Source organism: Chinchilla lanigera, unplaced genomic scaffold (genome assembly GCF_000276665.1).
Source record: "Chinchilla lanigera isolate Chin_1 unplaced genomic scaffold, ChiLan1.0 scaffold00084, whole genome shotgun sequence".
In the NCBI taxonomy this organism is placed as follows: Eukaryota; Metazoa; Chordata; class Mammalia; order Rodentia; family Chinchillidae; genus Chinchilla; species Chinchilla lanigera.
The window spans coordinates 5,472,016-5,487,601 of NW_004955485.1; the positions used below are offsets into that span (position 1 = coordinate 5,472,016).

General features: G+C 43.3%; 1 protein-coding gene across 1 annotated transcript in view; it reads right to left on the reverse strand.

Annotated features, from left to right (window-relative positions):
• Positions 1-2,065: 2,065 nt before the first annotated feature.
• Positions 2,066-15,586, reverse strand: part of Sorcs3 (sortilin-related VPS10 domain containing receptor 3) — a gene marked incomplete at its 5' end in the record, with an annotated part of 574,832 nt that continues 561,311 nt past the window's right edge. Inside the window, 5 exons of the mRNA XM_005403919.1 lie at positions 2,066-3,991; positions 4,874-5,034; positions 10,774-10,879; positions 12,169-12,268; positions 13,971-14,102. Coding sequence (XP_005403976.1) covers positions 3,927-3,991; positions 4,874-5,034; positions 10,774-10,879; positions 12,169-12,268; positions 13,971-14,102 — 564 coding nt within the window. The remainder of the gene's footprint in view (positions 3,992-4,873; positions 5,035-10,773; positions 10,880-12,168; positions 12,269-13,970; positions 14,103-15,586) is intronic.

Consider the following 15,586-nt stretch of genomic DNA (forward strand, 5'->3'; position numbering starts at 1 on the left):
TAAACCAACCACATTCTCGGCACTCTGCTTTTGCCTCCATCTATAACTAGGAAATCTAGACTTGTGCTGGTGGTGGATATAGAGTGTATATTCTTAGCCATGTTTGGACCCAAATGACCCAAGTGACACATACTGTTTTATTTTGCTTTCCTCCTCTTTGGGCTGGTGGAGCAACTTTGCTAACCCAAAGATAAAATTAGCATGAGAAGAATTTGAAACCCATAGGAAAGCAAAAACTTACACAAATAAAAATTTCACCATTGCCCTGAGATAGGAATATTAGACACTTCACATTATTTGGGAGTTTCATTAAAATAAAAAAGTAAAAATCCATTGAAGAAGTATAGGTATTTTGATTTATGAATCTTTAGACCTCAGAAGATCACTACTTTTAGAAGTACTTAAGTGGCATTCTCAACATTTGAGGAAGGAATGTATGCAACATAAAAATTTGGAAAGATGAAGATAACACATGAAAAGTTATCCCAATAATCATTCATCATTTCTTTGTTTTTTTTCTCTTTTTTTGTCTTTTTGAGACAGGGTGTCACTATGCAGTTCAGGCTGGCCTCGAATGTGCAATGATCCTCCCTCCTCAGCCTCCTGAGTGCTAGGATTACAGGAGTGTGCCACCACACCCGGCATCATTTCTAAATAAAGTCCTACATCAAAAGAAAACTGCCTTTGTTTAATCCTTTATCTTCAGTTTGAGCTCAGAAAACACAGTTCTAGGATATTTTGCTAATTTCAAAAACATGTAAGCAGATTATTGACCAACACTTCCAGTTTCATGGGTTTCTGGAATCCATGGAAATGTATCACGTATCCTAAACATGAAAGGACTAAACACATCCAACTCGTAATCCTTGTTCTGAGTGTGCAGTTAACATTCCTTTACATGTCCAATGTAGAAAAGAGCCACCCACTCAGCAAAGGGAAAAAGTAAGAGATCTATTTTTGTTTAATCCTTCAAACAGCAGAAAAAAAAGAAAATGAGAAAGCTATGTCCTATTAATTTTCTCCACTAGCCACACTTCTGCTCATGTCTTCAAGACTTGAGTCCACCTTAACCTTGGAGTTAAGACTTGGAGCTCCACCTTAACCACTCACTGGAAACTGCTTTTTATGCTTTTGATCTAAACATTACCCCCAAATTCTCATGTACTCAGTGGGGCTTTTGGACGATGATTGGCGCATGGTGTTGCAATACTCTTCAGTGGGTTAATCCATTAAGGTAGAAGGAAGAGCCTGGTTGGAGGGTGGATCCCTGGGAGCACGATCTGGAACAGTGTGTACCTTTGCCAGGACCTTCTACCATGTCATTTTCACCCTGGAGCCAACAAACCATGGACTGATCCTTCTGAAACTGTGAGCCATTAAACTTCCTCTCCCTTAAGCTGTGGCTGTCAGGTATTTGCTCCATTGACAGGAGAGTGACTAACAGACTTGCATCAGACTCGAAGACACTGTAATTGCCAAGACTTCTGCTCAGAAGTCCTGGCCATGCACATTTGGATGGTAAACTTGGATATAGGTTCAAGTGGGTCATCTAATGAAAGCTCCTCTCGGGGCTGTGTGAAATGAACAGATGTAGTAAATTAGATTTTCCCTATATTGGGAATGTATATTCACCTTTTTTGTTGTGATTTCACAGTGCCTTGTACCAGAGAAGGAAGAATCTGTTTCCTTCAGCTATTGATGTTGACCTGGCCATGTGAGTTTCTTAGAGTCAATGGAGCAGAAATGAAGCTGAATAGAGTAAGGCACTGAGTGTTCTAGCCTCACCTGGAATTCTGCAATGCCTTTCCAGGTAGTTGCTGGTCTCAAGATGATGATGAACTGCGGGGCAGATTCAGACTGCTGGAAGCCTGTGGGCCCCACAGAGCCCGGCCCACCCCCGATGAAGTCATCCAAATCACTGCCAACCTGAACACTCACAAGCAAAAGATAACTAGCAGTTGTTATTCCTCCCCTCCCCTATAACATTTTCAGTGATATGTGATGGATACAACAGGTAATGAAAATCGCACAGAGAGAAAGTTCAGCCAAGTACGTAGGTTTGAGGTACAAAAATACATTTATTTTCAACAATTTCAAAACCACTGTCTTTTTTACAGTAGAAATATTCAAATGGAACAATAAAACCAAGAACAGTATATGTACATATACTGTATATATAGATATGACTCATGCATTTGTATTCCAGTGTTTAGTACAAGTATTGCAATTGTCTGCTCCATTTAACCCTTGAAACAAAAAAGCGGGGTCTGTAGAGATACTTTTCACACTGAGCTGTGCTGTACCTAGCCAGGTCTCTCTCTGTCACGTGCTCCCTTGGTCTCATGAAGAGGAATGCCAGTGACATCCCACAGAAATTAGCAGGTACAAAATGTGGCCTTTCCATATATAATATATATATGATACCATTCTTTAAAACAAGTGTGATCAGGTGGACCCTAAAAATAAAAATAGAAACAAAGATCACTGCGTGGGCTTAAGTATCTCTATGGAAAAGAACTGGTATGCTAAATATGTGAAAGGGCTGAGGGCCCAGCAAAGCAAGTATCAGCTTGGAAAGCTACTCACTCCAGGGGCAATAACTACCTTAAGGGAACTGAAGGCAGACATTTGACTTTAAGGAAGTTGTGTACATCTGACAGGCAAATAGCACAGCTTTGCTAAAATTGTCTTTGACTAATATCAGGAAAGGCTAGACCTCCCTTTGGCCTAAAGGGTTTGTGTAGACTTGAGATTCCACAAATGCCACCTTCCTTGGACCTCTCTAATGCTTCTCATGCTAACAGACACCGCCTGGACTGAACCTTGTGCCCGAAGGACCTGAGCTCAGGAAAGACCATAGTTTGCCATGAGCATTTCACATTTCAACAGCTTTAGATCCACTGCCTGGATTTTTAGAGTTAAAAAAAAATTTCAGTCTAATATTCTCAAGTTCTCGTCTTAGGGCAGAAGCTGCACCACCCCCTCTGGGTTGCAGTTTAAAACATTCAGTTCTGGGCCTCATCTTGCAACTTCCTGCATGCAACTGCAACTGTTGAAAAAAAAATGGCTCCCAGGTCCTCTGATGTCAGTGAAGTCCTTTCTGCACCAACTGCCCCAATGAAGCCCTCTCCCCGCACCTCCCATTATATACTTAGCAGAAACCAGCTATGGCGTGGATGTGGAGATGGGGTAGTTAAATGTGACAGACAGCTGGCAAGTATCCAGAGTCCAACGCATCAAACAGGCCTGGGTCAGCAGGGTGGGTCAACTTGGAGGGTGAGTGCGAAAGCCACCACACGCATCATTCTTTTTTCTGTTTTCTTTTTTACTAAACATTAAATTATTTCTTAGGAAATAAAAAGCTATTTACATTGTCATTATTTACAATAAGCCATCTGCAGCCTCACTATTGACATGCACGAGGCAGGGCCTCTTTCACAAAGGTGTGCACACTCTCTGCAGCCCTGTCCATACCCCACCAACCTACCTCTTGCAGCTCTACCTGGGAAACGGTGCGTATTGTTTACGTATGTGCTGGGGGCGGGTCAAGGGAGTGATGGTGATTTGGGTGGGAGCCTAGGAGTTAGGACTTAACAAAATACCAACCCAACTTCCAATTTAAAATGAGAGAGAGAGAGAAGGGGAGTCTCCGCACTCCCAATGGCTGAGTAAAGTAAGGAGGCTGTGGGAAGATGCATCCTTTGCCCCTAGCACGGATATAGTCATTTATTCCTTTTGACTCATTTTCATCACCTAAGACTGCCCCTTTTCCCCAAATTTAAGTATCTGCCTGCTATTTATAAGGGGGGGGGCCCTTGGTAAACAAAAGGTAAAAAAGACATTTTCAATTTTCCATAATAATAATAATAATAAAGTCATCAAAAATAAAATGTCAGAAAGGTGGCTGAACACGTGGCCGGTGGGTGTTAAACACTCGTACAGTTGGGGATCTCCTTTGTGCTTTCGCTGTTTGCAATGGTGGCAATGCCTCCTGCAGGGAGAGAAGATGCAGAGAAGAAAGGGTTAAGTTCCATAAGGGTAGGGTCCCTGTTTCATGCACTACTAAATGCCAAGCCCCGACAGCTGGTGCTTACCAGGGCTGCTGGATATTCTGGTCAGCGTACTGGCTCCTGCCACACATGCTAGACACATGCCATCCCCTACAATAGTGCACTGGCAGAGTAAATATAGTGTACGATCATCTGTTTTGGGGGATTTTTTTTTTTTTTTTTTTTTTTTTGAGGCAGAGTTTTGCTCTGCAGTCCAGGATGACCTTGAACTCATTATGTAGCCCAGGCTGGCCTGGAACTCATGGTCATCCTCCTGCCTCAGCCTCCCAAATGTGGGGATTACAGGTGTGCACCACCATGCCTGCCTTGGACTGTCCTCTTTACTGGTAACACCAGCAAGGAGTGTCACTGTGTTAATGACATAGTGACATTTAATTATCATGGCAACCTCAGAATGAGTTCTCAGACACCATAAGAGAATTGCACAGACTCTTGAGTCCTACTTTTCCCACTTCACAGTAGAGGAGGTCACAGAGGACCGCATGAGGAGGTCACAGAACAAAGCAAGGGCTATCTGTCAGACCCTGCATTCATGGGACTGCTAATAAGGACACATAATGCTTTTGCTTTATAGAAACAAAAGAAAGCAGCCACAAGTAAAGGATCCTTCGTTTCATCCTCCCCTATTGTAACCCCAGTGCTTCCAATCTTGACTGAATTCTAAAAGACAAAAAACCCCGTCAGTTCCCCAGCCTTCCAGACCAGTACTATGTGGGAAAGAGCTAACGTCATATGCTGAGTGGGTATTGAGAGAACAGAGGATTGGGGATCTTGGAGGAGCCTAGGGGCACAGGCATGCATACCTATGACTCTGGTGTCCAGCTCTTTGTCCATCAGTTCTTCAGGCTCGGTGAAGTCACTGAGAGTAATTTTGGGGGCGTTTTCACTTTGGCTCACTGACCCGATCATCTCCTGCTCCTTGTCGTGTTGAACTTGAGCATAGATGTTAATCCAGGGAATTTTCCTACATGGATAAGAACAAAACTAGAGTAAACTGGGGCAAACAGAAACCTTGTTTATTTGTTTTGTTTTTGGTACCTGGAATCAAACTCAGGACCTTGCGCTTGCCAGGCAGGCACTTATGCCACTGAGCTATATCCCCGGCCCTGTTTTTTTTTTTTTTTGGTACTGAGAATCGAATTCAGGACCTTGTACTTGCCAGGCAGTTGCTATGCCACTGACAGAAACCCTGGAAATCAGTTCTTAACAGGAAGATCCAATATCAGAGAAAAGGACTGGTCACCCAAAGACATTAGCCATGAGGCCAAGAATGCAAGACTAGTTAGAGACCCAAAAGCCCAGGGAAGGGGTGAACCACAGAACTCCCTGAGATCATGTCATTTCCTGGGGTAAAAAAATAAGCAACTATAGGAGCCAGGAATGTAGCTCAGCAGCACAGCACCTGCCTGGCAAGTGCAAGGTTGTGAGTTCAATTCCCGCTACTAGCAAAAAAAAAAGCAACTATAAACAAAAGGGCAGAGGTGTTGATTAATTACTCACTAAAACCCTAAAGATATCTACCTGTTATTAAGCGCCTAAAGGAGCTGTACTTTGAGACATAACATTATACATGGTGAACAATGGGTTTTCCACCTAAATAAAAATTCTGCTAAGTCATCATGGCAGCGAGCCAATATGGTGGGGTCCACAGGCGGCCATGTGCCAAGTCCCGCCTTCCTCCTTCCCTGACTGGGTTACAACTTCCTACTTCCCTTTTAAAGTATCCTGTTTCCTTTCTCCCGCCCCCTACCCAATCTCTATCTGCCACATCACACAAACCACACCCTAAACCCCACCCCCAGCCTGGCCTTACATAGCCATTGTTCTTCCCACCAGGCCCTCAGAAGGTTCTCCCATCTGTCTCCCTCCCTGATGCATTCTCCTGCCAGCAGTAAAGGCATTTTTATTTTGTTTTGGTTTTTATTCCTGCCAAAAGAAAACCTAACAGTGAAAAGACTGGAGTTTTAAAGGTTGCATCAATTTAATCAAGTTACACTGGTACCTCTTTTACGCATACCCAAGATATAGCAAGCTCAAAGCCATTATTACAATTTTCAGTGTAAAACACTGGGCCAAGTTCCTTGAATACTTGATAGTCTCCTCATCTGTTCAGTGGGGGTGACAGCAGCTTCCTTTCAGGATTATGGCGAATGTTAAGGGAAAGAGCTACTGACAAGGAGGTCATAGGTTGGAAACAGAAGGCAGACAAGCTTGGGGTTGGAAGGGAGGGCAGGTTTAGAGTGAATCCTCCAGGCAGTCCTGTCTTCACTCGTCTCTGTTATCTCCTGACCCACCATGCTCCTTTCTCTCCCTCTAGACTGAAAGCGAGGGCTGTGTTTTCTATCTTCACTGCTATTATACTTGAGTTAGCACAGTTCTTGGCATATGGTGTATATTCATTGCATATTTGTTGAGTAAATGATTCAAAGCCTGTGCTCTTTCCACTTTTCATCAACTATAATCTCCAATTAAATGATTCCATTTTTATCTTGGATTAGCCTATCCAAAAGATACTCCTCTTACCCCATCAGATGATGTGGGAGCTGCAGTGAAGTCCCGACACTTTAGAAAGCCCATGATGGTGAAGATAACACGGATAATATCAGCATTCTGGGTCATCTGACAGCAACTGCAACCCACACCACCCCGTGCATTTCTGCAGGAGAATCCCTCTGCTGTTCTTTTGCCAGACAGTGCTACCTTCAAACTTCTCCCCATCCTGCCCCACTCAAAAACCCAGTGAAGCCAAATGTGTGAGCATGTAATAAAGCTCATTCTGAAAGGGAAACTCTAAAAATACATTGGAAACATGAGTAGCTTTTACCTTTTCTTTAAATTCAGTTTTCATGTCTTTGATATTTGTTTCCCACACATTAAAGGGTGTACACCTGTGACTCCTACCAGTCTAAACCAGTTTAATATAACTTACTAGGCCCTAAATGAACCATATCTATATATGGTAGCAAGTGGTAGCCCCTATAAATGGCCAGAATTAAACATTCATGCAGCCCTTGCTATCTTCTTATCTGAATAGAAATGCAGCCTAATGGTTTTGAATCTCTCTCATCATGAAAGTAGACATTCCTCACTCATGCTGGGATCAACTGTAATATTTATTAGGAAGTAGGAGCTGGAAAACCATTCTTGGTCATACAGGCTGCTTGCTTCAGAGTTGTAACCCATTACTGCCTCCCCTTCCTGCTTGGCTAGAGAAATCTATGAAGGTTTAGCAGAATTAGCCTTTATACTGGTTCTCACTTTATTTCAGCTCTTAAAACCACATCTCAAAATGGGCACATTTTCATCGTTTTTAAGTAGGAGGTTGGAAGGGCCTGAATTTTATATCACAATTTGCAGCGTTATAAAAAGCTGTGAAGTTGCTTTCCATTTCTTAACCCTACTACTTGTAGGGCTTTTGGGGATATAAGTCAGGTCAAACCCCCACTTTTGCATAAAGAGATCAAGAGCTACACCATGGGCCACATATTCACGCAGGTTTAAGCAGAGGAGAAAGGTGGGTAAACCTGTCTCCCCCAAAATGCTGACAAATAAACAAACAGCTGCAGTTTATATTCATTTGCTCCAGCTATGAAGAGTGTGAGAAAACTGGAAGCAAAGAAGACGCTGAACTATGATGAAATCCCTACTGAAAACAAGAAGGAAGGAAGCAGAAAAGCTCAAATTTGAGGACAGCAGCCACTACTGAAGAGCAAAACAGAAGGCGAGAGGCTGGCTGATATTTCCTTGAAGAGGTTTGGGAACCACTGTAGCTCTCCTCCTAAGAGACCACTTGGGACAGGTAGGTGGTGTCCAGAACCTGGCACATAGTTGGCACTCAATGAATGTTTGCTGAATGAATGTTTATGTTTCTTAATGCTGGTGTTGGGAGAGAGGAAGTTTTGATTCTGAAAACTCAGCATAGCCAATGATCTGAAACGGAAACAGAACTGCCCTTCATCTAGATCGGTGGTGGTGAATCCATGGAAAATGCGCTGTTTTCCTTTTCAGACAAAGGATATCAATATGTGTGTGATTTTTCTAAACTAAAACCTCCATATTCACGCTTAACTGCAGTGTTGGCACCTTGTGATAAATAAGTATGTTTGGGCTACACTCTCTGAATGGTTCACCATCATTCATCTGGACTGTGCCATGAAACAGTGTTTGCTAGCCAGGCATACCTGCTTAAATTTTAAACAATGAAATTCAAAATTAAAAGTCCAATTTCTTGGTCATACCAGTGGCTACATATTAGAATAGGCTATGGAGCTTTTTCATCATTGTGGAAAGTTCCATGGGACAATAATGAAAGAAGCAAAACCTACTCAGTAATGAGCTCCGTACCTGTATGCAAGCTAGACATCCTCACCATGACCCATTAGGGATCTACAGGATGGAAAAAGAAAAAGACCCAAGACAGAAAAGAAAATGCAACAGAATCCCAACCAGATGTCTTGAGCACTGGGAGGTTAACTTTCTAACAAAGGGGCCAAAAAGTAAAGTTTAACGAATGGCCAGTCACTTGCAACTGACTCTGCTATTTGTCTGGTTTGATTGACATTTGTTTCCTGTAGCCTTAGGTACGTATTCTGCTCTTGCAGGCATAGAAAGGCCTGGCTGATAACTGGGAGCTACCTAGGTACAAAAGTTCAGAGATGTCATTTCCTGGTATGGAATTATGTATTAAATTGAACATATTTAGAGAAGCCTATAGTAATGAATTGTCTAGGGAGTTTAGCAGCAGCTATAAAAGAGAAGAAACTTTGTGAGTCCTAGCATAAGTCATGTTTTCATGGGGACATGAACAGCAGATATAGTGGCTGCTTTGCAGGAATTCTGTTTGCCTCTGTCCTCACCACCTATGCAGTGCTCGGTGCTAGAGGCAATCAGTTGGCGTTAGCTGATCTTCAAACTCCAGCAATTGCCTGGTTTCTCCACAGTCAAATCCTCAGATAACTGAAAGTCATCTTGGCATGAAATTATATTGCATCCATAACTGGGGGTTCCCATAACAGACTGTTTGTGTATTGAACCTTCTCTGACTGTGACCATAAAGCTTTTCCCTCTCTTCAAAAGAACAGGGCCAGGTTGATCCTTCTCAGGCCCAAAGGACATGAACTCACTCATGTATGTGTCTATAACTGGACTAACAAGGTGAATCTCATTCTCTTCTCATAGTGGACCTGGAAGAATGTCAAAAAGTTCCTGCCCTTGTAGCAAACACCGAAAGGTATAAAGAGCAAAACTGGTGTTTCTAAGTAACCAGGACAGCCACTGGAGGAGAGCTAAGGACAGAAGGAAAGAGTGTGGGGAGAGTGAAGCATCTTTACCAGGAACCTCCTCCCAATTCTGAAAGGAATAACATCAAGCCCCACAAAGACTCCTAGGACCAAGCTATGTTTTTAAAACTTATCTGAGAATAATTAACTGTATTTTGTACTTTACCCAGGCTTCTTCCAGAACACCTTTCTGTGCCACTGGTATAATTTTTGAGAGTCAACTATGTGCCACTTTAGGACCCAGAAGGCACCTTTGGAAGGCATGCTGTTTGAGATTTATGAAACATTAGATTTCTCAACTATTTGGTCTATGCCAGTTGTGGATATTAGTATATTTAAACCATTAGCAAACCTATAGAATATTATTGTTTTATTCATTTTACAGATGAGAAAACTAAGGCTTGATGAAACAAATAAAATTCCCCAAATAAATTGCCAAATCTCAAAAATTAAAATTGAGTCTGCCTGATTTCTGAGTTTATACTCTAAGCTTGTTCATTGCCTGGGAGAAGTAGTAAATAGTTTCAATATTGGCACTGATTTACTGATTTGAATTTTTTTAAAGTTTATTGAAATATCTCTGAGTATATTGGATATTCATAGTTTTTTTTTTCAGTATGAGGATTAATACCAAGACCTCTGGACTAAGCTGTATCTCCAGTCCTTTCCAATTTTTTTTTTTTTTTTGAGACAGGGCGTCACTAAGTGCCCAGCCGTGGCTTCAATTTGCAATTCTGCCTCAGCCACCTAGAGTAATGGAGTTACAGGGATGTGTCAATATACACTAAATTTCATGTTTTCAGTAAGCGTATTGTTACATCATCCCTGTTTTGTTTTCAATAATGTCTTAAAATCAATGGTGTTTGATTTTCCTTATCAGTTTTCACTAGAAACACCAAAAGAGGGATAAAGATGAAGGTCAGAGGTTTAGCATGCAAATTGGAACAGCGCTGCCATGCTGCTGCCACATGAGAAATACTGTGCACATGAGTGTCCACTTCATGGGCATTTTCTTCTGTTTTTAATAGAACCACCCCAAATAGTTTGAAGTATCTCCCAAATATCTGAAATCTGGGTGATGGCTTAAACCCACTTACACTGCTCTTGAGGGGAATAAAAGGGTTTCATGGGGGGGTCCTCATGTTCTTAATTTACCGTACCTACACACTGAAGAAAGCTCATAGTTAAACTTCGTTAAACTCCTAAGGTTGACACAGTGTATAAACCCTCACATTTTTATCCCTTACATTTTAAACTTCTGTACTTCGTTTATTCCTGTTTATTCCTGCTTTTTCCCAGTGCCAAACGGAGCTTTCAGGTAAGAAAGAGCCGATTCTCGAGATGAGTTTAGGAATGTTGGCTGTAGGAAGAATCATATGCAGTGATCCTCACCCCAGATGAAAACTGAATAAAGCAGCACATACCTTTTAAACTTGTAGATCAGAAATACAGCCAGGCCAACGAACACCACGGACAGGAGCATAAGCATGGCTGAGCTGCTGTGTCCAGCACTAGTGTCCACCAGCGGGGCTGCGGCAAAGGAGGAAGGTTCTCACTTTGGAGCTAGCGGCTGGGGGTGGGGAACCCGCTAGGTCAGACCCAGTCTTCCTTGTAGGCCTCAGCAGCCCTGCCTGTGGTCTGGGCATAGGCATCTTAGCTACCCGTGAGAAGAGTGTGCTCAAGAAAATTAACTCCTCTGCTGCGTCCAGGGAAACTTGCTGTGCTTGCCATGGACTGAAAGATGTGTGTTCAGCTTCAGGAAGCAAAGGAAGGGCTTGAATGCTCTTTTTTTCCTGAGATGTCCTGAGTGCTGGTGTGCCAGTGCACTGGGAACCATGGGGTAAACACCTAATGCAATGTTTCTCTCTTTTTCTACACTGTTCTGGTATGATACCCTGGATGGGTACATTTGGGACCTCTGCTTCTGTAAAGTGGGTGGTCACCAACAAACAGCAGATGCCCAATGGGACATGCCCGTTTTATTCCTTTCCTCATACAACCAGCTAGAGCCAGTATCTCTTTCTACTTAGATCCCACATCATAAACTGCAAAGGAATACTTGGGTTTTCTGATCTGACCTCCCATCTGAGCTTTACAGAATCAGACAATCAAAGAGCCTGAAGACCACCCAGTGCCACCCAGATTGTCACAAATAAAACAAACAAGTAAATACAGAAAGTTAAGGCCAAAGGAAAGGTAGGTTTTGTCCACTATGACCCAGGATTCAGCAGCAGAGCTACTCCTGAGAAGCTTGTCCTGCTCCCTCTTCAGGGCTCCAGAGAGACAGGCCTCATCTCCCTGAACCTTCACTATACCTGCGGTCCTGCTACAACACTGCTGTCAAGCATTTGTGGAAGTCTTCTGTGTTTTCCCTTCCCTTTTCTCTGCAGGACACAGAGTGTCATCCCCACTGTAAGGGCTTATACACTGTGTCAACCTTAGAAGTTTAACTAAGTGACTCAGCAGGAGCCAGAGCCCTCACTTTGTACACATCTTGAACCTGTGCAAGAGGAGGGCACAGGGTTAGTGAGTGCTATACCTGCCCTACAGAGGGGCCCCTGCTTACAATATAAGGGAGGAAAAGAGGCTTGCTCACTCTCCTTTTTGTTCTTGCTGCTTTTGCTGTCTTCTGCTGCTTTGAACTACTGCTCTTGTGCAATGCCACCCTGCCTTGGAGCCAGCTGATTACAGACTGAAACCTCCACGAACTGTGAGCTAAATAAACCTTTCCTCCCTTAACTGGGTGTCGGGTATTTTGTCCCAGGAACAAGAAAAGTAACTAAGACAACCAGGTCCCCTGACTCCCAGCAGGCACTCACCTAATGTCAGCTGTGTGACATACACAATGACCTGGACGCCTGGCTTCAGCTCAAACTGGACCAAGTTCTGATTCAGAGCATTGAACAAAGTCTCTACAATCTGGAAAACAAGACAGAGGCTGCATGAGAGGACACGGTGTGTGATGATTCTCCTTGATGTGTCTGTGATTAAAAAAAAATGACCATAGTCAATCAAGAATGGAATATTGGGACAGAAGCGGGTATATCACCTTAGTTCTCACAATCCCCAGACCCTGGGAAACCAAGGAAGCACTCAATATCCTTTGCTTACACTGGAGAGAAGAGATGGAAAGAGGTGTGTCCACAGTCACCCAGCACACCAGAGCTCTGATGGATGTCAGATGTCTTCAACTCCTCCCTCGGGGTAATTTCCCCCAGGTCTTTCTGTAATCTAAGACCTGTTGTGAGTTCCAGTGGAGGAAATTGAACTCATCATTAGCTCTTTAATCTGATCAAGCAACACTCCCAGGGCGCAGAGTCCCCTGCCGGGATTAAAGCAGGCACGCACAGACACAGCCCATGCCTCTGCATTTTTTATCTTAGGCACAATGGGAGGCAAACATCAAAGCAGGAGCTGCCTCCTTTTTATGGGATAATTTTTCCTCTTTACTTTTCCCCAGCAAGTCTCAGAACACATAACATCGATTTAATCACTCCGTAATTCCCACATGAAAGCTGAGGCAGACTCGGGCTGTTGTCCCTCAGTCTTATCTCTCTGTACGCGCCTTAATATCACAGCTGCCATTCATCACTGTAATTACCTATTTATCTAAATGGATGGATATTGTAGCTTCCAAATATACTTCACACACGCCGCTTGCTATTTCAGAATAAAGAGGTCTTGTAAAATGAGGCATGTATTGAGAAGCTGACTTTATTTCTGGCCAGCTTCACATGCAGTTTTGTGGCCCTACAAAGAAACTGTTTCTTATTCCAGAAAAATGCATTGTAGTAGCAGCTGTGGTGCTTGAGCACTGTGGGTGGGTGTAGGGGTGAGTGACAGCGAGGCTGGCGGAGCATGAGAGGGACACAGAAAGAGTGGGAAACACGACTTCACACCGGATCAAGGCTTTTGATTTACACTGGCTTTGAGCAGCCTCAGCCACACCTAGGTTTTTCTCCTGATTGAGCATCCTGGGAAGCAGGGGACAGTGACACAGAACGCAGCCAATAAGACCCGGCAGAGTAGGAGAGGGAGCCAAGTGGCATGGCCACTCCTGTGCTTCCAGGATGGTGGGCAGACCGCAGGGACTCTGTGCTCAGTCTATAAGGACAGTGAGTCACAATCCCTTCTCGAAATACTTTTCAGATGAGGCAATCCATCTCTCTCCAAAGAAACTTACTTAAAACCTGTTCATTTTCTCTCCAGAAGCAGAACTTAAATTAGCTAGGATCTCTAGGGTCAGTTCACTTAAAGACAAGAAGCACATATTCTCAAGGAAAGGGAGACTCGGGTCTCTCTCTCTCTCTCTCTCTCTCTCTCTCTCTCTCTCTCTCTCTCTCTCTCTCTCTGTCTGCCACCCCACCCTGGGAGGAGTGACTGGGAGGAGGACAAGAGGAAGGGTCAGGGATGCCAACCACTGGAATGAATAACTTCAGGTATGGCTGAAGGCTTCAGTATCTGCACTCGTGCTTATTTTAGGTGAGCTGATTTTTCCTCAAAAGCGCAGGTGTTCAGCAAAGAGCAGGAGGCTGGTGGTCAGTGGGAGAGGGCTTGTTGGCCTGAAGCAACCCTGAGTGAGGGATGCAGCCAAGGTCCTAGCCTCGCCTTCTTCACCTACCTGTTCCAGATCCCCCTCGTGGCCTTTCCTCCTCTCCGTCAAATTCTTGGGTGGAAGGATGAAAAGCTCCGCAGAGGTGGGGAGGCCAGGGAACACGGCGACAAGGATCTGCTCTTCTGGGACACTGGTGACCTGCAAAGGTTCAGAGGAAAGCGTAAGGTCCTGGGGCAGACTGCAGGCTCTGGTCTTCCCCACCCTCCAGTACCAGAAGTGCACTATGCACAGCTGGGCCTCATAGGAGGTTTCTCCACTCAGCATTTAGGCTCATCCAACCTTCCTTTCTGTCTTCCCTCAAACTGTTAGGAAAAGAACTACTGGATTCACCGTTTCCTGTACTCTTAGATACATTTTTCCTAAAACTCAGTAGTGTTGCAAATAATTTTCTAAAACATCATTTGCTGGGAGCTTTTGCAAAAGTTCCTCCCGTATTTTCCACCTCTCTGTGCTGAGAGGGTGAGAGTTTCTGGTTAAAACAGGAACAGTCTGGCAGCAAATGAGGAATAAACAGTTATAAACAAACACGGGGAAATGCAAATTTAAAAATAGCAGAGCACCTCTTTTCACTTAGAGCAGCTCTTTTTTGCAAAGTTTAGTGGCTAACATGAGTACAGTTGCATTAAGGAGGTTCCTTGGTTTACTGGTGGCAGCACTAAAAAATGACACACTTTGCCAATTTGTTTTCTACAAAACTTACTTGAAGTCCATAAAAATAGTCACATTGTTCATTCAGCCACTGTAACTTGGCGAGATAGCCCTAAGACATGATCCAAAATATAGGAAAAGCCATATGCAGGAAAAATACAACTTTATTTAAATAGCAAGTACACAGGATACATTCAGATACTCAAAAATGTATTAAGATGGGAGAATCGCCTGGTAGAATAGTCCTCTAGCTGTAGCATGGTAAGGAGCGCCATGAGGCAGTCAGAGAAACCCTGAGGAGGGTTGCATTCTGATCTAGCTCTTAAAATTCCTTTGGCTACAATCTATTAAAGGTATAAGTATATAGAAAAAATCCAAAATACAAAAAATTGTTAAGAGCTGAGATTATGAGTGAATTTTTCCATTCCTGGGTGTTTAGTAAAAGGATCATGTTGCTTTTATGATAAAAACTTAACAGTTGGCTTCTGTCTAAAGGCAAATTCTTTTAAAAAAAAAATGGGTGAGCATGGAGTGAGTTTTCCCTCTGCTTATTTTTCCCACCTGTCACTGACCAGAGTGGAGGGGGATGAGCTCCCCAGAGCCTTTGGCTGGTGTGACCCTGTCTTTCACCAAGAACTTGGGAACTGTCAGTCAAATACCTGGGAGGGGCCTTCTAGCTGTGCATCTACAAGCACTTAATCCTGTCCTAAACAATGTGCCTGTGATTTGTACTACTGAGATTTAAGGCTTAGGCATCAATGGACATGGCTATTATTATTTAGCAGAAGTAGTGTTATAATCACCAAATTACTTCTCAAGAAGGGAATAAGTTTTAATGAATGCAACCATACAAAATACAGCACAACTCTGGATGCTATAGTCAAAGACATATGCTGTGGTCTGAATGTTTTTGTCCCTCCTACAATTCTTACCTTTGAGACCTATTCATTAATGTGATGGTAATAGGAGGTGGG